Genomic DNA, 26,302 nt, shown 5'->3' with positions numbered 1-26,302 from the left:
GGCGGGAGCCGCTCCCGGCCCCCGAGGCCGCCCTTGGCGATGTGTGGGGAGCTGGAGACCGCCTGGCCGGGGTGGCTCCCGTAACCTGCCCTGGTCCCGGGTCCTCCTGGGGGAAAACCGGGGCTCCCTCACGAAAACGGCCCCCAAGTTCCCGCTGACATGCGTGTAAACCACCAAGGAAAACACTGTCGGGACGTAGAACGATAGCGGCTGTTGATGCCTATAATCATCTGTCAGAAGTTATAGTTCGAAGACATAAAGTCGTGTTCTCAAAGGGGAATCAGCAGCCGGAACAAATATGAAGGAATGCGAGGAAAATTTCTCTTTCTACAGCGCCAGGTATAAGAAAGAATAGTTAGTTCCCAGTCTGTATGGCGGTGTGCCATTCAAAGGGGAGGGCATTCAACGATGAGGGCATCATTCCCGACAGAGAAGGAGATCCTTGTGAGTGGGCAAAAATGCAACAGACAATGAGCCGAAGACCAAATTTCATTTAGCTTAATTAATTTGTGAGTTGCATAAACCATACAGAATCTGCACCCTGTAAGAGAAGGGAAGAGAGCCCCACCAGCCATGCGGCCAGAAGCCGAGCGCTGTGGTGGCCCCGTGTCACCAGGGTTTGGTGGCCGCTGTCCAGCTGTGATCCAGCAGGGAGGAGCGGCCAGCCCAGCGCGACCTCCTCTGCCCCGGGGAGTGCGCCTGCAGTGACAGCACCGCTGGGGAACTGGGCATCGACCTCAGCTCGCCCCCGTGCGAAGCTGGAACGAAGTTCTGACAAGATGTGCAGTGCAAAAAGTAAATCGTTAGCGTTTACTGGAGTGCTTCTCAGCTGCCTAGAAATGGTGAGTGCGACTTACTTGCTGTACAGCTATTTTAGTGATGATACTGTATTCGGAAAAGTAAACTAAAAGTTAGGCTGGAGCACTATCAGATATCCACTTCCGTATTGGTATTCCATTACTATCACAGTGTTGCACTGTTTATATATGATTGAAAAATACTTTTGAAGTGTGTCAACAACTGCAAACAGGATTAATAGGCATGTTCAGAGGGGAAAATGCAGAAGCAGTACAATCTGCATACCTGTACCAAATCTCATTGGTTGTGTACTCTTTCCATGCTTAAAGAATCTGAGCAAATACATCATACCAGCAAAATGTGTTAATAAACATAATATTATAGGTTGTTGTTACTAACATTCTTAGATTTTTAATTTTCAAAATAAAATGTCACACTGTATTTCTAATTTTGTTGCATCTTCCTTTTCAGATATTTTCAGCAAACACAGGTAAATGCTCAAAATGTTTTTTTGGTTTTGCCTGTCTGATTTTGAATGGGTCTGAAGAGAACACCCACTTGTGATTTTTAATAAAATATTCTGTAAGTTCTAGCAGCTTTGTAAACAAAAATTGTTTCATGTTAGATTCAGGCTTAAAATACTACATTGATGTCTTTATAAATTTTAAATCTCAGTTTTAGGAGTCACAGTTCTGTTGGACACTCATGCAAATATTCAGACATGTACCTTGGTACTAGTGTGAACCAGGGAGAACACTCAGATGAATAAATTCTGCTGTTCATTATATATCTGTGGTACAAATAGGATTCACAGTCCCATATTTGCAACCAATTAATTGTTGTATATTTTAATAATTAAAAAACAAACAAAAGAAACATAAAAAGAAAACTCCATTACATTCCCTCAAAAAAAAAAAAAATAAAAAAACCCCACAAAACCAATCAAAAAACCACCAAAACAATACCAAAAAACCAAACAAACCAAAAATACCAAAATAAAAACCACACCAGAAGAAGCACAATCTCCCATGCACAAATATTTCCAAGGTTTTGGAATTTAATACACAGCTACTCAACTAAGCATTAACATCTGCTCTTAGTCCCAAGCACTTTCTTATCAATTACAGTCAGACACCCTCTTTTGCCCCATTTGTGGAAATGGTCCCAGATATTCTGTCTGACCCCACCTATGGAACTTTTGCAGATGGGTCTTTCAGAATTGTAGAGCAAAATACTGCACTATAATTTTTTTTTAGTTTGTTTTATAATATTGTCTGTCGTAACAATTCATAAAAATTTCTGTGCAGGAAATCCTCACCCAGGTCTAAGTCTTGCTAACAGTCCAGCAGAGAATATCTATGTTAGCACTTAGCTGAGCAGCTGTGTATAATATTTGCTCAGGTCTCCCAAATCCCACATGAGCTGCCTTGCTATGAAGAAGTTTGTCACCTACTTCATCCCAAATACTTCTACATTCCTTTTCTTAATTTTATGTGGGATGTACCTTCATTTTATCTTTTTTCTCTTCTAGTGAGTGTTTTGCAGCCTTGCAACATGTGTAATTGCTTTATAAATGCTGATTTTAGTGTGCAAATCCTGATTTCTGAACATAAATTACTCATGGCTAAGAAATACACTGATGTAGTTAGTTTTGTCTGCAGTACAGAAGAGCTCTTTGAGGGGCAGAGCAGGACACCAGTGCATTGTTACAATATTTGATTTGTCATGTTATTGAATACCTAAGTATATCTGCTCTGAGCAAGGGGTTAGGTGAGTTCCCGTGATCCCTTCCAGACTAGATCATTGTATGTTGCTTTGATATAGAAGTGCCTATGGTTCAGCATCCTATTTCAGACTGCCTTGTATAAACATGCACTTCTTCTTTGTATATATTGCTTTGTATATTGCTTTAGTTAGTAATATAGTTAATTTGCTCTGAAGGAGAACCTCTCAGTGAAACCTAGGTTAAATAATGGTCTTACAACAGTGATTTCAGAATATTAGAGTATTTTTATGGAAAGATGAAGTTTGGTCTAGAATATCGCAAGACTCTGTATTTTGTTAATGTCCATTGAAAGTCCATTTAACTTACATTTTAATCATTCATAGAAAGTGTAGAGTATTTGTCCTACATTTTGTCTTTGTGAAATGTTCAGAGCATGCAGCATTCCACAGGACTGTGTTTTCCCACTTCAGTCTATCATTATTTCCATTGTAGCTCCAGATACACCTGTTATTGACCAAGCTTATTCAAAACTTAGCAACAGTATCACAGTGGAATGGAGAGCAGTACCTGGGGCTACTAATTACATGCTGACTGCACAAGATGGAGATTCCTTTGTTGAAACTATAGTGAAAAATTCTCCAGGCACAGTGACAGGACTGAAGCCTGCCACCTTGTACCGAATCACTGTCAGATCTATAAATTCAGGAGGAAAAAGCCAGCCTTCACCTTTCAGAAAAGTAAAAACAGGTGGGCTTTCAAAATCTTATTTCAAATTCTGTAATGTTACTATAACATAAAGCATTCATGCATGTATCAGTCCTGAATTATTATAATCTTTATTTTAAATTGTACTGATCACATTCTTCTTTCAGTTTTTGAGGACTAGAATTCAGCCATCTGACTTAATGACCAGGACAAAAGTCTGAATTAATGGTTTACTTTATGATGGTACAGTGAGTTAAAAATTCAGTTGGGAGTTTCACTAGAATTTGTATGAATATATGTATTTTACTTTAACAAAAGGCATAACTTGAAGGAATAGAAAAAATGAAGAAACAACCAAAAGTATAAGATAGTAAGACAATGTGAAATTTAGAGGAGAGGAAATGCAATATCTTCTTGGTGATTTTCATTCTTCAAAACATGCAGCCTTCTCACTTTCTGTACAACTTTTGTTCATTTCACAAAACATGCAATACAATAATTGATGCACCAAATCACTTTCCAAATTTGTTCTGTTGATCTTGCATTAATTTATTTTTTCTGGTTTTGTTGTCACTGAATTTGTCTCTCAGGGTTAGTGATTATTTTTTTTTCTGTATATTCATTTCAAATTTGGCCTTTTCAAGCTGTCCTGAAAAACCAAAAGTATAATTTTGCTCTTTCTCAACAGTCCTGGCTGCTCCAATTCTGTCTGTTCATTCTCCGAGTTGTGACTCCATTGCAGTGAGCTGGAAAGCTGTGCATATGGCAGCTGGATTCTCTGTGTCACTCGTGAGATCAGACGGTTTGGGCAGAATGCTGAAGCAGAACACCACCAATACCTCCTTGATATTTACAAATCTAGATCCAGGAACTCTCTATACTATCAAGGCTTATGCCTGGAATGCCAATGGAATGCCTGGAGATGATTTCACATATAACCAAAGAACAAGTAAGAAATTTTCTTTTCTGAAACTAAGTCAGCATTCTAAGAACAACAATACCAGAAAGTATTTATGTGTATGTGTGATTGTATTATGTTTTTCAAAGGCACTGAGTAGATTTTCAGATCATACTTTTGCCCCATCTAAAAGTTTATGAAAGCTCAGATGACATGGCTATGTTTAGTGAACATTACTGAGGTAAAGACAGCAACTACTGTCACTAAAGTTGTACTTAGGACAGGTCTGGATAAGGGTTACACAAGCACAGACTGATTTTGAGGATTTTTTTTTTTGAGAAGCAAATATTCAAATAAGCAGGGAGTTTCAGCTGTGGTCAACTAGAACTATTTCTTTTTAAAAATGTAATTTTAATATAAATGAGGGTAAGATTTGCACTCAAAAAATGCATTTAGATTGCAAGCTGTGAAAGAGATCATGTCTGTAGGCCATAATCTAAGTTATATTTATGTGTTCCAAATTGATATACCATAGGTCCTAATGCACCAGTGGATGTTAAAGTAGCTTTCAATAGTGGTGCCTTAAGAGCTGTTGTCTCTTGGATGCCAACAGAAGGAGCTCTAACTTACAGTGTCACAGTCTCCAGTGGACTCCTGAAACTGAGGTGTAACACATCGTCTGCCTCCTGCATGGTGCCATCCCTCCACTGCAGCTCTGAGTATTATGTGTCTGTCACAGCATACAATGATGCTGGATCCAGTGAACCTACTGAGGCCGTAAGCTTAAAAACTAGTATGTGTCACTGATTCTTCTGTAGCTTATGGCATTTTAACATCTACTTTAATTTCAAATGTAAATGAGTCCATTGCAATTCACAGGTGATTCTCAAATAGTTCTGCTTTTGACCTTTGTTCATGAATCATGTTATATACTTTTCTATTGTAGGGGTAAGAGCCTAAAAATTCTTCATATTTCTGTGACAAAAACTTTCGGTGGTGGAACAAATTTGTGATGAAATGGCATTAAGGACTGCCTTTGAGCATAGAACTGTTCTGGGCCACATCAAGTTGTTAATTACAAAGGGGGTCAACAAAAGCACATTTAGCCAAGTAACATCACTAGAAATTAAGAAACCATCAACCATATTCAGGACAATAGCTTGCTCAGTTCAGCTACAGCACCGCTGCCATGTCAGAAATTGTTGTTTCCTGACATGTTAGATGAACTGCCCATGTAATCAAAATCTAAACAATTTATTTTTGATTATATGCTTCTTGAAATACACAACATTATTTACTTAGTTATTTGATGTAATCTGCTTCATTTTGAGTTTTGATAGGAGATCAGTCATGTGAGCAACTCTGTGGTGCATCTAACAGCCTGAGAGAGCCTTATGCAAGAGACAGCTATTAAGCTGTGGGCTGTAATCTCAGCCAACACTGCTTCAGCTAGATCACATACATTCATTCTAATAGCAGCAAGCTGCACTTTACTGAAACAGAAAGAAAGTAAATGTTATTTAAACAAAAGCCACGAAGTTTGCAGTTTAATGTGGCATTTTGGAATGCCAACAGAAAGGAAACTTAAGCAAAGGACAGTTCTACTCAGACACAGACAGTAAATTTTATACAAAAATATAAAGGGTTTTCACATATAGCGGCTTTCAGATGCCAACTGCTATTCATGCTAGTATTCCAATTATCATCCAAACCTACCATTTGTGAGCACACACTGTGCCAGTTTCTTTTGAAATACTGCCTGGTGTCACTTCTTGTTCAGGGGGCTCCTTTAAGCAGATGTCTCTGTAAAACATGATTGTAGCATCTATTTTGTTCTGTAAAAATCATACCCACTTGTCATCTAAATATAAGCAGCAACCTCTGTAAAGGCAGCTAAGTTGCTGTTTTCTTGATCAATGCAGAGCAACTGTTCAAGCTGAGTAGAATAATTCTATATTTTATGGAATTCAATATATCCCTGATTTTCATTTATTCCCCAAGAATATAACTTCAAGAAAGAAAAAAAGAATTGTATTGAGAATTTTTTCTTTTTTTTTTTTCTTTTTTTTTTTTTTCAGTTCCTTGCGCACCAGTAAACATATCAATTGAGGAGGATGAGCCAGGTCACTTGCTGGTATCATGGTCTAGCGTCAGTTTGGGTCATTATTACGTGGTTTTTGTCAAGAGTGATGATGGCTTGGAAGTGCACTGCAACACATCACATACTCAATGCCATTTCCAGTCGGACTGTGGTTTCACTTATTTCATTAGTGTCTTTGCATATAACAAGGCAGGACAGAGTCCTTCAGGTGATGTACTCAATTACACTACTGGTAAGTAGCCATGTATTCCTGCAAATTCATTTGGATCCTTTACCTGTATTTATGGTAGAGCTGTTTGGACATTTCTATGGGAAGATAATGACTTAAACTTCTATTTTTATTCAGGTTTTGGGAATAACACAAAAAGGTTGTCAGAGAAAAAGAAACAGTTCACATTGCAATTAAATTTAACTTGCATAGTCAAGTGCAACAACATGCATACAAATTTAAAAGCAGTTTAACAATTCACAATCATCAGGCAAGGACATATGAATAACACACAGACCTGGCATAACATTTGAACTCTAGTCCTGTCTGGGTTTTTTTGTTTTTTGTTTTTTTAACTTTCACCTCAGGAAGTGTACCAGAGTCTTCAACTTCCTCTTAGGGAGTTTCCATACTTGGAAAATGAAAAAAAAATAGTAAGTTCAATGGGAAATTGAGAAGAACATTGTTATTTAACCTCTAGACCTTCAAAATTTTAAACCAAGAATATGCATAATTCCTGTGTCTGACATAAACACTAGTACTCTACTGTTTATAATAGTAAACGCTATCAATTTGGAAGGAGTGTTACTGAATTAATTTAAGAAGTAAACCTGGAATTCATTAGGCTGTTTGCACAGTACTGGTCAACTTTGGAGAAGACAAGAAGCACACAGATAAATGAAACAGGCCTTTATTTGCACGAGTTTTCCACTCCCATTCGGGTTTCCCTGTCTGCCTTTTCTGTTCGCAGCTCCTTGTTGCCCAAGTGACTTCAGAGCCGTGTTCATATCAAGCGACACGGTGCGGGTCACCTGGGCTCCTGTGCGAGGCGCTGATCTGTACGAGACTCGAGCAGCTGGCGGCAGCAGTGTGGTGTTCTGCAGGGACACGGCCACGGCCTGCACCCTGTCGGCTCTGCAGTGCAGCACCCCCTACACCATCACCGTGTACTCCTTCAGCGAGGCCCGGGGCTGCAGCTCCTCGTGTGCGCCTCAGTACGTGGCAACAGGTAGTGAGATCACTCATTTTCATTTAGCCGAAGAAATCATTATTATACACCACAATGATTTTTGTGGATGAAAAACATTACTGGAGTGCTAAGTTGCTGTTTAACTGTTTTTCTAAGTTTACTGATAAAAATTTATTAAAAACCTAAAACACTAGCAACTCCAAAATTAAGAGTCCTTAATAATACACTATAAGAAGGGGAATTTATATCAAATTTGTATTGAAAGCTTCTGATAGCTCCAGTATTTTGAAAATCAGAATTGCAATTTATACACAAAATCCTTATGTTTGTTCTGTCACAATTTCTAAATTCTCACCAGGAATAAAGCATATAAAGATCATACACTTTTCTGAAGTAATTTGTCAGTTCTAACTGGAATTTAATTTTCACATGTAACTTATATAGTATGCATAAACAATCTGTTTAAATACTAGTAATATGAAATATTTCAGCTCCCTGCAGTCCTGAAATAAAAAATATCTCGAAGGAGGGTCTATCTGTAATCAGTGTGCAGTGGCAACCTAACAATGAAGAAGCTATGTATGTTGTCACTGCCAGAGGAGAGGCTGGACTTTGGCACTGCACAAGCACCAGGAATTCCTGTAGCCTAATGGATCTTCCCTGTGGATCTGCTTTTTCTGTAAGTGCTATAGCAAGATCACCAGCAGGACAGAGCTTACCAAGCTACAGTATCCCTTTAGAGACAGGTATGGAGAAATGTATATAGTTCAACATACTTAGCAGCATAATATTAAAATAGTTCTATGACTCTATGGTTTTGGCTATTTTTTATTTACAATATATGCACATTGTACTATGTATTGCTAGATGTCCTTTTTGTAAACCTGTCTGTATCTTTGTGTGTGACAAGGAAGGGTCATTTGGCAGTTGCCTCAGACTGAGGCCTTAGAGGAACTAATTATCTTCTGGCACAGCTAACTAAAATGTAATAACATAAGCCACTAATGCAATGCATAACTTCCTTGTCAGCTTTTTGATATTTAGTATTACCAGGAGAGGCAATGAGGTAACTCCATGTCAACAAATAAGCAGTTGTAAAGAACAGATTAAAGAACATCCTACCCACTATTCCTGCTATTAATTTGCTAACAGGTTATGTCCTCTACCACCTCTCCAGACAGAGATTAATATACACCAGCATCTATTTTTAACAGGCAGTTTGGCTGCAGTCATTTTACATTGTAGAGGAAGAGACTTTAAACAGAGACAGAGCTGGACTGAGATATATGACTTGAGGAGTAGAGACAGACCCAGTTTAATTAAACTACAGATGTAATCTGATATTCTGATGAAAAATCTTAGTAATTTTTAGAATCTTGGTGAACAATCATTTTATGGTAATTCCAGGGTTCTAACCCACAATTAGAGACAAACTGATCTTACGCTGACATTCTGTTTATTAGAGGCTTGCCAGCAGAGTCGACTATTTTTTAGCATGCTTTAGCATGCTTGACTATTTTTTAGCATGCACTTCTTCATTCCTTTAATCTTGATTATGTACTATTCTACCTGCAACCCTCCAAATACCTTCCATTTTCCAGGTACAAAACAGAATTCACTTTTCTGTTTTTTGTTCTCTTTCAGCTCCTTGTTGCCCTAATGACCTGATACTAACTCAAGTGACACAGTCGGTAACCAATATCAGCTGGTCTGTTGGGAGGGGCGCACAAACATATGTAACAACCCTGGAGTCTCCAAAAGGACAGGCAAAGTGTCACACACTTCAGACCTACTGTCTCCTGGGATGTATCACATGTGGCACCAACTATACAGTGTCTCTGAGAGCCATTAGTGAGACGGGTTTGACATCCAGCTGCACCTATCAGGGATATTCTTCAAGTACGTAAAGTGTAGCTGCAATTGGGAAGAAGAACACTCGATAGACAATGTACTTTCTGTGGTGTTCCTCTTATAAAAATAGCACAGCTGAAATTCAACACACAGCTAATACACCTGCAGTTCCCTCTTTAAATAATTGCACTTCAGATTATTTTCATATAATCAAGACCTGTTCTTATGACAGCCATCAGTTGGCCATATAAAGTTCTAATAATATTGTTCCAGAAACAGTTTTTAAATTTAAATTATGCTATGGCATAATTAAATTTTAGAGAACTCAAAAGGATTCTGGGCATTCTAAGGTAGGTCTTATGCCAGGTGAGAGCAATAACATTCCAACATCTAAGACAATGTCTGAACTCCATCTCCATAAAACAACTCTAATAAAACTTTTCTAGTTCAGTTCAAGAATTATTTTGGCTTTGTGAAAGAATAATATTCTCTTTGAAATGCTGGTAAACATAGTAATCTGGTTTAAACTGCACTCTAGGAATTTATAATACATTGTGAGTTCACAAAATTTGCTCATTAATGTTTCTTACTTAGGTGCTTGCTGCCCTTCTGGGGTGAAGCTCTATAGACTCAGCAACAATGGCATCAGGGTGTTCTGGCGAGTTTCTGATGAAACAATAAAGTACAACGCTGATTTACATGGCTCAAAGGGCAATTTCAGCTGTACCCCCAGTTCGGGTCTGAGCCACTGTGATATCACCAAGATACCTTGTGGGGATGTCTACACTGTGGTGGTAGCTCCAGTGACAGACAAGGGGCCAAAGCTCACATTTTGTCCTAAGAAAATATATTCAGGTAGAATTTAAATTTCTTTGAATTTTTTTTTTTTTTCCATGCTAGATGGCTACAATGTAATCCAAAGTTATGCAGGTAAAGGTGGCATGCAATAGAACTTTCCTGCTCTAGTGTTGACTGCAGAGTAAATTTTATGAATGCAGTCTTGCAATATCTGGTGGGAATTTCACAGCAGCATTTTGGGTCTGGGCACATTTATCTACACAGGTGCCTCTTAACTGGATCACCCATATCCTGGTGAATATAGAAAACTTAATTATAGAAAACTTTATGTTCAGTTGGGAGGTTAGGAATGGTTAGAATATAGAAGCAAATAAATGAGCATTTTAAATGTATTTTTTAAATAAAGAAACAAATCAATAAATGCAATGAATACTCCTAATCACATTTTTAAAGTAAAAATTGTTTAAAGGGGAGGAAATTACTTAGCCTTTCCCAAGGCATGGATTTAATCCATTATAAAACTACTGCTATCTGATGGGATTGCATAGTAACATAGATGGACTACATACTGCAGACTAATAATGTTTTGCAGCTTACAACCTGACATCTAACACTTGTACCACTGTTTCATGTCATTTCAGTCACCTGTTCTGGAAGCTCTGTTGGAATGGGTAAGAGCAGTACGTTCATTAAAAATTCATGAAGTTTATAGAATATTTTTGCATCATCTTCAAATACGATGCATATAACATATGCATATCTATAACATATAGATTTGATAGTGAAGGCTTCTGGTAGTGTTATACAGGTTTATCTCATCGCCTCCCCCATTTTATAATGTATAATTTTAAAAAAACACCAAAACCTTACCTATATTGTGGCCTGCATACTATCATGCATGGTCACAACACTTACTACTAATTTGATAGTACATAATAAAAGGCAGGATTATCTTTCATAGCCTTTGCACATCCCGTTACAAATGAAGTGGCACTTCTGCTTTCTATTTTCAAAAAGGTAAAAAAAAAAACTGTGGCTTACCTTAATCTATTCTACCTTATTTCTTCTGGGATTCAGCAGGATAGTGTTTTATTTGCCTATGTAAACTGCTAGAAACAACTTCAAAAGCAGCCACTAAAATCAAGATTTCTCAAGACAGTTGCTTTTCCATAACTGGAATTGTCTTACTTTCCAAATTCTTTTATAGTTATTTATAGAGGAAAGAGCAATGCAAAACACATCTAGATGAAATTCTGGTTCAGATAAGGAGGTAAGTTGTAAGAATCACAATTCTTATTAGAATGTATGAATCCAACTTTTCTGCTGATTAGATCTTTGGGATTGGAGGGAACTGCTTCACCAGTCCTGTATATGATAAGTTGTTTGTTAAATCCATCATATTTACCTCTGAAATCTCTTGTCATTTATTTCTACTAGCACTACTGATTTGTCCTCTCCTCCATTTGTACCAAACTTCTTTAACTTCATTAAGCCTTCACTTCACTATGCTATAATTCCCCAGAAAAGCCCTTAAAATCCAAACAGATAAAAATATTCTTCAGCACTCATTTACTTTCTCCTGGTGTTCTGGACTATTTTCTGCTCCTGTCTCAGCGGAGTGCCAAGAAATTGCTGCTTTTTCCCCTAAGGTTGATCTCCTTTTTGTTGCTGTTCACTTACTGCTATCCTGGATGTTAAGATTGTTCATAGCACCATTTTCCCTAAATGTTATTTTCAGTCTTTTTCCCGCCTGAAGCTGGAAAGACACATCTGTGTTTAACTGCAACATTCACAGCTGCTTGAGGACTGGGAGCAGGAAAGCTGAACACCTAGCCATATCTGAGACCTAATCCAGGCAGGACCTTCTCTCATACTCCACAGTGGTTACTTTTTCAGCTGACTTTGAAACCAAAGTTGAAGGTCAATGGTTCTACAAACACGTGTGTCATCTAACAGAGTCTTTGGAAGCTCATGTGTACAAAGGTATCCAAAGACAACAGGGTATTTAGCACTATTTTCAGCTTATAAAAACAGACACTATCAGTGTCCCTGATTCTTCAGGGAACACATTGGGTGTTAAGCATCTCAGCCAATGCTTCTGATCACTTGCACAAAATCTCAAGGGAATCTCACGCTTCAGTAAGTTGCTTGTAGATGGCCCAAGAATTGTATGCTGCTTCTTAAAACATGATCTGCATTTAGTCACGATCAAGCAAGTCTCTCTTTAGGAAGCATTATTTAAAACTGCTCTGCATTAGTTAATAGAAAGTTGGCTTTATTTCTCACTTAATAAAAAAAAAATAAACTGCCTTCTTTCTTGAGGGTTCTATGTCAGTATTTCTTCTTTGCAGACATCATTGCCAAACACTGTCACCACAGTGTGTTTAACTGGGTTTTTAGAGATCTAAAGCAATTAGTTTCTTTTGGAACCAAATTCAAGCCCCAAACTACTTCTTTTCACCTAAGCAATTCTGATAATTCCATGCTCTAATAGTAACTGTAATGTACTTTAAGCCATTCTAAACTGTTGGTTTAATTCTCCCTGGTATACACACCTTAACGCCTCAATTACACACTACAAGCAACAATGTTGTAGTACTATTTTCATCAGCTCCTCTCTCTTTTGTCACTGAATTGTAATTGTATCAGAATGTATTATTTGTATGTTTGTTGGGGGAAAAAAGGCAAAAAGCTGAAGAGGAGTCATGATTTCAAGAAAAAAACACTTTGATTCAGCTCGAAAAAACTGGGCCGCAGATGTATACAACTAGCAAAAGAGGGAGGAAAAGCAACGCAGACTGAGCCAGATACACACCTCCTACTATGGCAGCGTTGTAACCTCAAGGTGTTGTTATTCAGGCATTAGACACTGTCTAATAACAATGGTCTAATAGTTAACACTGCTGATGTGTGAAACAGCACTAGAATTCACTGAGCTGGTTTTAAAACTTGGTCAGGATTGGTTGCAGGTTCTCTCCAGACTGAGGTAAACACACTTTTATGGGTCATGCTGGCTTCAGATCACAGGAAAGGACCAATTAGATGCCATGTTTTTGTAGATGCTGTTTCTGTACTATTTAATTGTATGAAGCTCTGGACTTCATGAAACAAAAAAAACCCAAGCAATAAAATTATCAAGTGAACAAACAACAAAAACCCTACCAAAAAGCCCCAAATAACCCAACCCCACTATCTCTTGAAAGAGGACTTGAGACCCAAGAAAATTCTTGTTGAATGCTTGGAGGCAGGCAGCATATGGATATGCTAAAATGGATGCTTTCAGAGCAGTATCTGTGAAATCATGTGGACTAACAAATCAGGTGATTAAAACCACCTAGGTTATTTCACAGTAGGCGACTTCATTAATGTTTACTTTAAAAATTTAAATTCAATGCATAACAGTAAAGATGTATTAGTTGGAATTACACAAATATGAACACTTGCAAAAAAAATTGTATCTATTGTTTAAAATATACATTGTTTTAAATTTCATCTGACTAAGAATAATAGCTCAAAACTTAGATTTCAATCCACGGAAGGAACTCGCAAAAATCTACCCTTCAGCTGATGTCAGACTCGACCCAAATTTACTGAGATTCAGTGTTTTACCGCTTTTAACTATTGCTGGTAAAGAGTAAAAGAGATAAAATGACAACCTCATTGCAAAACATCAAAATTGGCACTTAAATGCTGTTTTACCCTGCTTAATAGCTGTTGGTCATCCATACTTAAAGCTACATGTGCTTCACTGTGGGACAAAGGGCTCAAACATCTAAAGCCAGTAGAATTCATCAAATTCCTTCAGGTTCCCCTAAAGAGGGGAACTTGTATGCTGTAGGAGGCTACTAATATTACTATTCCAGTACTTAGCATTGGAGCCACAGGAAATTTCCAAAACAGATGAGGCTTCACAGGGATAACTATCCTAGGCTATTATGGACACGTGGCAGACTATGGAAACTTCAGGTTCATAGTGCTTCGGTCATGGTCACTTTCCCTGAGAACTGAAGAGTGCACACTGTGAGACAACAGCTCTGCAAACACAGCTCCTCCAGCTAAAATTGGCAGAAATTTTCTTCTAATACCCCTGAGATGAATGTCCAGTGCAGCTGTACTGCACTGCAACAACTGCACCAGAGTGGGCAGCACTGGTGCCTCCACTAGCTCACCCCTGCTCATCAGAGCTGCTTTCACAGCCCTGCAGTTCCTTCTGCTTTTTAAGGAAGGGCACATGAAATAATAAAATGGCATTAGAAAGACAAAAAGGAATTAAGCGACCCTGGATACAAACTGAAGAGCTGCATGACAGTAAATCCCAAGGACAATTTTGTAAAACTTTATGTATGAAAGTAAATCCCAAGGTGTCTTGATTCAAGTAATTTTCACAGGTCTTGGTTGGCAGTGAATATTGTGCTGTCCATTACACTGCCAACTCAAGTACATAATATCGATCATATTAAATTCACAGGTTAGACTACTTATAAAATAGGAAAATAAAAGCACAGTCCTGAAATTACTGCACTTGTAAAGAGATACTGGGATGAACCAGTCTTTGCACAAGCTGTATCAAAATATTCACCATCTTTGCTGTAGTGAGACAGTGCTTGTCCACATTCAGGTCAAAGACTTTCTCAAATACCTGCATTTTTTCCTGCAAATAAACCATTCTTTCATTGTATTGCCCAATAGTCTCAGAAGAGGAAGAGCCCTGAAGGAACAACTGGAAATCAGTAATCAATTTTCCCTGAAAAAACACTAGTTCTGCAGCCTCTCTGCCCAAGAACGTATTTGTTTCAGAAACTGAAGGTTAAAAACAAGGCCAAAAGAAGCCCTCTAGACACAAAATAAATTAAAGTTGCCCTTACTGGACAGAATCCATGCAATTCCTTGGCAGACTGCAGAGACAGTTCTAGTTATCTACTAGACAGAGTATTTTTTTTTCTTCTCCAATCTTAAATGAAAGCTCAGTATTTTAGTTTTACACTGCAAGGGAATGAATTTGTTGAAGCTTAAATTTTGTTTCAAGTTCAGACTTGAAATCAGGTAACACAAATAATAAGCAGACAACCGTAACAATGTCAGTACTAAAAAATGTTGATTACTAAGGATCACGGTGATAAAGACCATTACAGTTCAGAAAACAGGAAGAGCAGGGAGGAAGAAAAAAAGTTTTCTTCTTGGAATACTGTGGAAAGAAGTATACTGTTGGAAGTCAAAACACTGCTTTCCTTGAATGTTTAAAATGAAATATACCTACATGACCTGCATCACACAGAAGCAAAAAAAAGGCACAAATATTGTATTTCTACCCTCAGGTTACTTCATGATTGATTCCCACTTCACATTCTTCCTATCTTGGGGCTGTGGCATTTCTTTTGTTTGCTACATCTTCGTTCTAAGTTACTTATTACATAAAATCCCTTACTCATACAAAGTGTCACTTGATCTGAAAATAAAATGTGGAGGAACTGAAGCACTCTTTAACTGGCAATGAACGTGCAGGGAAAAGCTGACACTCAATACAAAGGAATTAATTGAGAGTTTATTCCAGATGGTTCTCCTCACTTAGTATACAAGTCATCAGAATAATCTATGAAATAGACTTGGACTTTAATGATATGAACTTTTTCTATAATGCATTTTGGTTTTTCCTTCTAACAACCTGTTTTAAAAAAAATCTGCCAGATGAAATGTTCAGCACAAACTGTGATCTTTACTATTTGTAGAAAATATGAATTAAAAAAGGACACTATCAGTTAATTCTTATTTTAAATGTTTACACTTATAAAATGCTTTGGAAGCTTGAAACTGAAATCCTTTGTGATATTTTTCTTCTTCCTACCTCCCTCTTCCCATCTTAAATGCCTTTATTAGCCCAGGATTATCATAAATGACAGAGTGCAGCTGCTTAAAAACATTAAAGGACCACAAATGGATAAACTGTGTTTTTTTTAAAAAAAAGGAAGCTTACATGGATTTTCTTCAAACAAATAAAATGCATAGATGGCTACGGTACTCATCCGTCAACCTTTACAGTGTCTGCTTGAGGTAGCCTTTCTACAGAATTACTAAACAAGCCCCAACATAATCTAAATCCTTGCATCAAAACCACTATCTCTGAAAGTCCACTCAATTTAACACCACTGGTGATCAACATAATACATTTTAAAAGCTTTGGACAAAACAGCAGGTACAGTGGACATAAATGTTAGTTCTAAATCTGCAGCCCCCAATGTACATTGTACGCACATAAATATCTCAGCTATAATAGACATTCCAGATCCATCCCTAAAAGCCATACTATTATGGAAAGCACAGCCATGCTAACTTCAGGATACAAACCATAATTCCACGTCTACAAAAGGAAAGTATAATTAGTGGCAGTTTATTGCCTCATACAAATTTAACCAACATGGCAACCATGCCAAAGGAATTAAAACATTTTCAGGACATATGTACAGACTGTACATTTCAGAAACATCTGAACAATAAAAATGCAAGAACAATCTCGGCATTACAAATTAAACTAAACAAATGGTTTGAAACCGTCAATGCATTGAATGGGTTTACAAAGGCACTTCCCTACCGAAAATAGGAAATGACAATCTGCAGCCTAGAGGGAGGTTGGAGAAGAGTGCTCATCAACTACTGCACAATCTCAACTTTAAGAAAAAATAAGCAGGATTTAATCAAACATTTATAGGATTCAATGTGATCCACTTCTGAAAGAATTCACACAGTCTCATCTTTGTTTTTCTGTTGCTTTTCTTGGCTCTCTCGTTCTGTACTTTGGCTCCTTCGACGATCATGTTTGTCAGAATGGTCCTTGCTATCACTGTGATCATGTTTGTGGGAACGTTCTTTGCTTCTGCTACGCTTCCTAGATTTTTCTTTGTTGGGACTCTGATCTCGTTTTCTGGACTTCTCAGCACTATCTGTTCTTCCTCTGCTTCTGCTTCTACTTCGTTTATTTGACTTCTCCTTATTTTCATTTTTATGTTTACTTGATTTTTCTTTGCTCCTGCTTCTGCTGCGCTTACCTGTGTTCCTGCTTCGGCTCCTACTCCTATGCTTTCTTTCCCGGCTTCGACTTCTGCTATGCTTTCTCTCTTTTTTGGAATCCCTCTTGTCGTCACGGTGTTTCTTCTCATCTTTGTCATCCTTGTGTCTCCTCTCCTCTGTGTCACCCTTACTTTTCCTTTCTTTTGACCTTTCTCTAGATCGATCTTTTTCCCTCTCACTACCTCTTTCCTTATCATAATCTCTCTCCTTTTTCCGACTCCGCTCATTTTCTTTCTCTCGCTCCCTATCCCTGTCTCTTCTATCTCCTTTCCTGTCACGACTTCGACTCCGGCTTCTGTACCTGTCCCTGCTTCTGCTTCGCCTCCGTTCTAGTGAGCGATCAGTACTTCGGGATCTCCGCCTTTCTTTTTCTCTCTCCTTTGCTTCACGTTCTAATCTCTGCCGTTCACGTTCTCTTTCTAGTTCTCTATCAAAACTAGATGACCCATGGCCTTCCCGATGGTGACTTCTGCTTCTGGATCTTCTGGGAGACCTCCTGGGACTGATGGATCTTGGTCTTGGAGACCTTTTAAAATAGAAGATATTCTATATGAAACATCTATATGAAACATATCCTTCAATAGTTAAGAAATCCTCTTTCCAATTTATACTTTACAGACAGAGCTTGTATTTAATCTTAAATACAAAATATCATCTGATTATTTTAATCCACTAGCATCCATAAATTGTTGCCTTAAAATCTATTTCAGTGAAAAGACAACACGTTACCGGTAATAAGTAGTTTAATATTGAACTTTTAACATTCATTTTTAAAATAATATTTATGTGACCTTGAACGTCTACGTTCTGCATGCCGATCTATTTCTTCCATCCCCTCCTTGCCATCTTTCTTGATTTTTCTAGGTCTGCTTTTAATTTGCTGGTCAATGGCTTTCTGGACTGGCACAGGAATTCTTGGAAACAACGTGGAAAACCATTCAAGCTTAGTGAGGAAGGAACGAAGCATCTCCCCTATGGTCATAACGCAACCTCCACCTGCCTTCACATCCAGGTCCTGCAAAATACAAGCAAAAAACATCCTGATGGTCAAAAATATTCTTTACTGATTAAAAAAAAAATGCTGCTACATTACTGTCCTATTGAAGTCTCATGATTATGAAAGTTTACTTGTCTCATATTCTAATACATTTCCTTAGAGAAATTCAAGCTCTGCACCCTTTGGATTTGGCAGAACGTTACAGATAGGGAATGGGACTTAATATATATGCATGCAGGCACATACTAATCCTGCAGCCATCTGGACGGTAAGGGACTGTCGATGAAGAGATTAACGCAAAATCCCCTTACACAGTCTGGTTATATGGTAGGATCTTGCATTGTATTTAAATGCTACAAAGTTGAGAAGTCCTCTGAAACTACATTTAATACTCCATTTTGTGGATATACAACTGTGTACCATCATACCCAACCCTGTGGCCTAAATCATTTATGAACTACATTACTGCCTATCTAAAAATGATCATAGAAAAACCTCTAGTACAAAATGGCATCCTAGCAGAATTGGAAGCAATAGCAAACCAACTGCCATGAAGCAGTGAGGTTTCTAATTTAGAAATATGTAAAAAAATAAATAAATGAACAAATAATTGGAAACGCATAATCCATGATGACCATTGTCTCTGAAAAGGGTCATTACCGCATGAAGGCCTTCTTGCTATGCCCTCTCACAGCTCAGGACATGTTAGTCAGCTATTGTCAGTCCCAAACCTATAGTGCAAGCACACAAGGAAAGTGAGATTTGTTATCTAAACAGGAAGAGAAAATCTGAACGTAAAACTGCTTGCACTCACACACATTTAAGTGTTCAGATATACAGTTTTTCCAAATATAATCGCTGCAGAGATCTAAAGAAGAAAAAGAGGAGTTAAACGTAGCACCTGGAGAGTACGTACAGTTAAACAAAATAAACATAAGAAGCATTTTGAAAGTAACTCTGTGTCCTGGGAAGGTTTTCACAGCAGCATGACAAAAGATGAACTGCTTCCACATATTTAAGAACTGGAGGGGAAAAAAATCCTGTAGGTTTAAATAATTCCATATATAAAAATTTGCTTCAACCTACTGAGTTTGACCAGGACTGGTAATAAACTTAAGCAGCCCCAAGCAGTTTTTCTACATAACAAAAAGCTACTGATAGCAGCTGGGAAAGAAACAGTAATTCCAAAAACAGTGGGAGATTTTAAGTAACAAGAAATAAACACATCTTGACACCCAGTATCAGCAAGAACTGCATAGACTAAAAAATATGCTTTGAATAATGCACCAGTTAAGACCTGCACAATGCATCGTACTTGTGACTGCTTTACTGTCCTTGAATTGACTTTGTGGGACCCTGAGAATGAAGCCACCCAACGCTTCTCATAAATTACAGTCCAATGTTGTGGAGGAGAATTCATATTAGCTAGCCCCAGCTGGGGGAGAAGGACATTACACTGATTCAAGTCCAGTTTGGTTTCATTTTTGTTAAAAATCTACTATAGCATGGGTTTACCTGAAATCACCAGTTGTTTCCTTTGCTCAGTGTTTTTGATACTTAGCATTAAAGAAGCCATTTAAAATAAATATATGGCATTGCAGTTAAGAACAGGTATAATTAACACTATTTTTAATATCAGTATTTGGACATCATTTGCAAGTACATTTGAAATTTCTTCAAGTACGTGCCTACTGTCACACTGAAGATGGCAAGTGATCCTTCCTGTTCTAGTCTTAAAATTAGGATGAAATTTCAAACCTGCTTAATAAATCCTATTTGCAGCAGTATTGCAGACTGTGTATTCAACTTCATAGCCCAAGAAACCTCACCCACCAACTCCCTGCTGTTTCTCCAAACAGTAAATCAGGACTAGGATATCAAAGGTATTCTCCTATCTGACTGCATAATAATGCAACCTTTTTACTGAAGTTCTTCAGTTAGCAACTCATCTCTTTATCTGCCCCATTAACAAAGACATTTAAGATTCCAGAAATAATGCCACCTTATGCAGTAATCAGGCTTTTTGCTTCTCCTCTGAAGAAATCCTAGATTTGGTTGTTCCAGGACATGAATAATAACCACTGAGATCTCTGGCAGAATTTTCCAAGGTGAATGTTGGTTTCTACCATATAGTTCCCACTCTTTTATGTAAGCATCAATTGCTCTATTCCATTAATAAAGAGATAATATCAATTTATCACTCACGTGACTTACTACAGCTTACCTAAAAGTAACTATGATTTTAAAAAACACACAGAAGACACATTCACACAGCTTGCTGTCTGCATTCTGATTCAGTACACCTGTTCCACATGGTTTTGCAAATCTGACACAGTAACATCTTAACCAATGAAAAAATCTGTTAGATCTTCAAAATCTAAGAGAAATCACCCAGTTCCCAGCTCAAACCTGTTTCCTGCACTAATTAATGTACATAATGTAAACAATAACATAACATTTTAACATTCAAACTACAGAAAACCCTATCAAGCAATGTTTAAGCCTAAAGTAGTAACATGAAAAGAAACAAAAGAAAATAAATTATTACCCTCGCCGACATACCTCTTCATCATCAAGAAAGGATTCAAACCAGTCCCATAGATCTGTAGGTGGCTGTGTGTACCTTTAAGCACAAAAACAATATAAAATTTTAATACAGCTTTCTGCATATTAGATCAGTCATTAGTTGACGATATTGATACTTACCTAATATACATAAATCCAAGAGCCCTAATGTATGGGGAGTCTGTGTGAGTGATAAGGCCCATCACTTGTTTACGAGTGAGCTTCAATGTAAATAATTTGTAGAGCAGACAAAAAGCAGTAGACACAATTCCTCCAGTTCCAACACCACGCACCTTTCAAAAGCAGAAAGTTAAGTGAGGATGCAGGAAGTCACAAAGACATTATCCCAAACCTACAAAAGAATATGAACTAACATAAAATCTAAATCTACAAACAAACCTGTGTGGAAAAAGTAACACTACTTACATCTACAGCTTTGGAAGCGAGAAGAATCAATCTACTCTTTGTAATAAATATTTTATATCTAGAGACTGAGCTAACATGCAAGCACATTTTATCTATGCTTTGAAAAGTTATTTACCAGACAGAAAAATTTAAGAAGGCACGTACTTCTACTTACCCCTCCACACATCCCTGTCTGGCCTGCTGTTTTTCTGCTGCCCTTTTCCCATGGTTCAACATGTGTAACCTGAAAGGGTGAGGTGGGGGACAGGAGGAAAGAAAGAAAATTACAATTACAACCTCCATGATGTTTAGGTGACCACACAAGCCTGATTTAACAATGGATATCCTAAACCAATCTTAAAAAACTGTCTTCTAGCAAATTCAAGATCAAGTCCACTTTGTCATTAAAGCAAAGCACTTGGCTATTTTAATTACCACATTAAGAAATTATAGCCAAAATCTTGAATGAAATTTAAAACAAACAAATCCCATAACCCCAAAGGAAACATCCATACTTATTCTATACTCCAGGTACTTTCAAATACTTTATGACTAAACCCCATCATTACTATTTCCTTGGGAGATTGAACAACTGCCTTTATTTAAACCATCTCCTCACAAGTTTAGTGATAACTGCTGGTGACAGTTACAAAAGTCAAAATATACAGTCTCATATTCCTATAAGTCTCATTTTTGAAGTAAACTTAACTAGAGATTTATTTTCTTTATCCCTTACTATTAGGACAAAAGAAATATGTTGATCAAGGGTAGTATTTTAACATAAAGTCAATGTTTTTTCTCTTAGACTGCAGGGATGTACAATTTGCCCAAGACAAATCTTGTGAGATACATTTAGGGATGAGTGCACAAACAAAGTTAATCAACACCATTCATAAAACTTGACAGTAAGAGTCATAAACAAGCTCAGAACCACATAATTGTCTATGCTACATTTAAAATTCTGAAATTCAGAGAAGCAATATCTGGCTCAATAAACAAATATATTTCCTAAACACAACAACTTCAAGTATATGTAAAAGACAAAAAAGGATACAATGGTGCTACAGTGGGGAATAAGAGTTCATGATGTATGGTACTTCACAAATTAAGATTCTTTAACAATACATGAAATAAAACCAATTATGTACACAACCACATGAAATCAGAGACACACTAACAGCAGAAGTTGCTGAACTGTTTATTTGGGTTTTTTACAGTTGCTGTCTTTGCCAAACAGGAAACACGAGAGATGCCAATACTGTAGAATTCAAAATCCACTATGACTTCCTGTACTGTTAGCATGAGAAGTTCATAAATACTACATAAATAATACTGTATATCCTTCTGGTTATATAGTATTGCCTCTCACAGGAAATGAAAATTATTTTTTAGTCAAAGGATTGAGTATAACATTATCACAAATGCTAGTCTTCAACTTTAATTACAGTCAATGTAAACATGTTGGTTTTGACAGATATCAATTAAAACAAGCAACAAAACCCTGAAAACAATATTCATTTCAAAAAGGAGTAATTAAAGTTTTGATCCTACAAAGACTGATTTGTATGCTTAACTTGTTGGAAGTACACATGAAATGAAGCTGAGGACATGCACATGGTGTTAAGGTCAGGGATAAAGAAAGAGGAAATCCTGCACTTTGTAGATACAGAACTGAAACAGGAGCCCAGAATTACAAGTGAATTAATTCAAATATCTGGACACAATCCATAGCTCCAAAGATGGTCCTTATCACTAGCTGCCTGTTTGACTTACAATCACCTTTCCTCATAATCCAGCGCCCAGCATTCTAATATTTTCTAAAAGAGCCACTTGTTTCTTAGACAGACAAATACACTTGAAGATACAGCTGCTATGACAGGTCATTTAAAAAAACCCCAACAACTCATTAAAAAAAGCCAAAACAAAACAAAACAAAACAAAAAAAAAAAAAACAAAAAAAAAAAAAAAAAAAAAAAAAAAACAACAAAAAAACTAAAAAAAAGAAAAAAACCACATCAATTATTCAGGAATTTTAAAACATTAAGATAATTCAGATCTTAATATCAATGAAGCAGCTTAACCATCAGGTTATCTTCTTCTCCCTCACAGCCATTACTCATGAGTGAGTAAGGGGCTGAGTTTTCTCTTTATTTAGCTTGCAGTTTTGAGTCACTAACTGTCAAGTTCAGTAATAAATCAGATCAATATGCAGGTTTTTAATGGCATGTCAAAATTCTTCCAAAATTTAAGATAAAACCACTTTTGGAATGAAACAGTAGGTCAAGCAAATGAACTATCTGACCTACTGCTGCTGAGCTCTACCAGTACAAAGATGATGAATTTCACCAAATACTTATTAGTGCACCTGAAGGGGTTCACTTTAAAAATACAGTAAGCTTTCAATTTTTCTGAAAATATGTTTCTTTCATAACTTTTTCGGTTCTAAAAATCAATTGCATAAGTAAGCTCTGCTACTTTCCATTCAGATAGTCATAAGTCTCTCACACATGCAGCATGTAGTAAATTAACTGGAGAGATGTTGCTGACAATGTATGTTACACTAAGTATTAGGAGAAATAAATAATCAGCTCCAAATGACAGAGCACAGGCAGAGAAACGCTACCTTTACATGAAAAAACAGTAGCATAAGTAAGCACAAACTGCCAGAAATCTCAAAATACTGTGATGGGAATTATTTTTCACAATTATGGTGCCTTAAGTAACTTGATTTGGCTTGGATAAATGAAACAAAAAGGCTACCTTTACTTTTTATTTTATTTATTTCAAGTATACTGAAACCCGCCAGCTGACACAATAACATTATCAAGCAAAATTAATTCACCTGAAAAAATACGCCAATAACGACCAAAACACAGGTGACTAACTGAATTATCTAAGCTTGAATTATCTAAATTTTGGGTTCGTTATCAGAACAAAGAAAGTGGCTGCGTTGATTAGCATTAATTATGCATACCTCTACCTGGGAGAGTGGCTTGATGGAAGCCTCGGTGCAAAACTGATTCAATCCTGCTAACAAAACAAGAACCGAGACATAGGTGCCCTGATACAGACCATTCATCTCCCCAGCACATCTCACCTAACGCCAAGAGAAGCAGTAAAATGAACTCGTTAAGTTGTAAGCTGAGTTACGGAGGAGGGAATTCTAACATGGAACTGAGAATGAAAGCCACACGCAGACACCGAGGGTCACCACCATCCCTTCCGTGCGGTTGCGGGGCGCGCTGGCGGCTCCGCGCTGCGGGGAGGGCCGGTCTCTGGCGGCACACATCGGCGGCACAGATCGGCGCCCTCCCCGCTCTCTCCGGCTGAAGGCGCAGCCCTCAGACGGCCATTTCGCCCCCACCGCCCCGGCTCACGCTGCCCTCTTCCAAACCCATTTACAGCTCGGCAATTCCAAATCCGACGCGGAACACGCCTCTTTGGTGAGGCAGAGAAGGCAGAGCCTTGTATTCCCCCAGCTCAGCAACACAACCGATACTTACTCCCATCCCGCACCGCAAGATAAGGGGAGAAAAGGCGCGGGCCGCAGCCAAACCGGGCCCGGCGCCAGCGCGGCCCGCGGGCTCACCTTGAAATAGATCTCGTCCACCACTTCGTGGTAGGTCTTGAGCTCGTAGAGCTGCACCTTGAAGTAGGGCGACGAGAGGATGTTGGTGAGGATCATAGGGTTCAGGTTCATGGTCTTTTCGTTGCCCCACAGCGGTAGCACGTTGCCCTGCTTGCCCGAGGCCGCCGGCTTGGGGCCCCCGCTCTGCAGCGGCTGCTGCACGGGCGGGACGGCGCCGGGCGGGTGCTGGGCCACCTGCTGCCCCTGGCAGTTCGCCACCGCGGGGCTGTTGTTGGCCATGGCGGGTCGGCGCTCGGGGCAGGCGGGCCGCGCACACGGAGCGGGGCCGGCGGGCGCTGCCTCAGCCCCGACAAGATGGCGGCCGGGGAAGTGACGGCGGCGCCTTCCGGGGCCGCGTCACCGACCCGCGGGGAGCGGCGGGGAAAGGGCGGGGGAGCTGCGGAGCCTTCGCGCGGCCCCGCCCGCGGCCAGCCCGGCTGTTTGCCGCCGCTCTGCCCGCCCGCGCCCCGCGGCAGCCCGGGGGCCCGGCGGGCGGGACATCACCGCCGGGGAGAGCGAGGGGACTCTGTGACCCGAAGGGGAGCAGCTGCTGACATCGTCACACGGAGTTCAGTAAATTAAGCCCTGGGTTTAACAAAGTTGAAAACTGGTCCCCTCGGTCCCTTGTCGCTGGTAATGAGGCCACGGTGCACAGCTGGCGCTGGCCGCTTCTGCCTCCGCAGCAGTGGAGAAGCAAAGAAGTCACAGAATGACTTGGGTGGGAAGGGGACCTTGAAGAACCTATCTGGTTCCAACCCCTGCCATGGGCAGTGACGCCTTCCCTTAGACCAGGCTGCTTCCATCTCCATCCAGCCTGGGCTTGAAGGGATGGGGCATCCACAGCTTCCCTACTGGGAAAGGGGAAAGGAAGAACTGCTGGGCACGTTCAGTGTGCCGTAGCCCCGGAGGGGATGACGGCTAGGGCACGGCGCAGCCTGTTCGCTTGATGCCAGTGCTGCGTACGAGGCCCACTCTAGCCAGGACCTGGCTGAGCAACTTCTGAGAACCCTGTCAGACACCTAGAAAACAGTAACTGTTCCCTGCTGCTCAATTCCAGCTCAACAGCTCTTTCTGAAACTCGTAGTCCTACATACAGACTTGGAACAAGCAGAATTAGGTTAAACAGCTAAGAGAGAATCACTGTCTACGTACAATTATTAACAGGAAAGAGAAAATTCTCTGGTTTTGCCTGCAAAAGCAAAAAAATCCCAAACCCAATATAACCAGCTACATACTTTGGTGTCAGTCTTTAAACCTGAAGCACAAAAGGGAGACTGAAATAGTAATTTAGAAGAATTGCCAAAATACTCTGAGCATCAAATGATTTGTGCAAAAATTAACTGAAAGTTCAGTGAAGTGACTGAAAGCTGGGCATAACGTGCCAAAGTATGTTCAGTTGTACACAGAAGGGCTCCCCATTGCTCAGTGCATCAGGAAACAGGTACAGGGAGAAGTTGGTATAAAATCATCCGTGGGGATAGCATCTCAAGCTAACCCAGATGTTTAATTTAGAAAAGAGGAGATAAATACTGTTGGAAGAAACATAAAATTTCCTTTACTCTTCATTACACATTGAAACATAGAGAAACA

General features: G+C 38.9%; 2 protein-coding genes across 10 annotated transcripts; one reads left to right on the top strand and one right to left on the bottom strand.

The window, feature by feature from the left end:
• The first annotated feature begins 29 nt into the window (after nucleotides 1-29).
• On the top strand, nucleotides 30-17,627 carry FNDC7 (fibronectin type III domain containing 7). Of its 9 annotated transcripts, none has more exons than XR_008432408.1 (13): nucleotides 32-842; nucleotides 1,270-1,288; nucleotides 3,017-3,271; nucleotides 3,918-4,178; nucleotides 4,663-4,920; nucleotides 6,206-6,460; nucleotides 7,188-7,445; nucleotides 7,898-8,152; nucleotides 9,051-9,305; nucleotides 9,852-10,112; nucleotides 10,697-10,726; nucleotides 11,794-12,038; nucleotides 17,541-17,576. XR_008432408.1 is itself a non-coding variant. In XM_053950829.1 (13 exons), exons 1-12 carry the CDS (start codon nucleotides 780-782, stop codon nucleotides 11,298-11,300), a joined length of 2,208 nt encoding a protein of 735 aa, XP_053806804.1. In that variant the 5' UTR covers nucleotides 32-779; the 3' UTR covers nucleotides 11,301-11,325; nucleotides 17,541-17,621. The 9 variants fall into 9 exon arrangements, 8 of the variants coding, with proteins under 8 accessions (XP_053806806.1, XP_053806809.1, XP_053806808.1 ...); XM_053950829.1 differs by lacking the exon at nucleotides 11,794-12,038 and adding an exon at nucleotides 11,263-11,325 and having other exon boundaries at nucleotides 17,541-17,621; XM_053950828.1 differs by lacking the exon at nucleotides 17,541-17,576 and adding an exon at nucleotides 11,263-11,325 and having other exon boundaries at nucleotides 11,794-11,857.
• On the bottom strand, nucleotides 15,571-25,027 carry PRPF38B (pre-mRNA processing factor 38B). The gene is made up of 6 exons (XM_053950835.1): nucleotides 24,674-25,027; nucleotides 21,260-21,328; nucleotides 20,821-20,972; nucleotides 20,677-20,737; nucleotides 17,909-18,132; nucleotides 15,571-17,643 (listed from the first exon to the last, which is right to left on the bottom strand). Exons 1-6 carry the CDS (start codon nucleotides 24,950-24,952, stop codon nucleotides 16,788-16,790), a joined length of 1,641 nt encoding a protein of 546 aa, XP_053806810.1. The 5' UTR covers nucleotides 24,953-25,027; the 3' UTR covers nucleotides 15,571-16,787.
• Between the last annotated feature and the right edge of the window lie 1,275 nt (nucleotides 25,028-26,302).

This window comes from Vidua chalybeata, chromosome 9 (genome assembly GCF_026979565.1).
Source record: "Vidua chalybeata isolate OUT-0048 chromosome 9, bVidCha1 merged haplotype, whole genome shotgun sequence".
Taxonomy (NCBI): Eukaryota; Metazoa; Chordata; class Aves; order Passeriformes; family Viduidae; genus Vidua; species Vidua chalybeata.
This window is presented reverse-complemented; position numbering and strand designations above follow the sequence as displayed.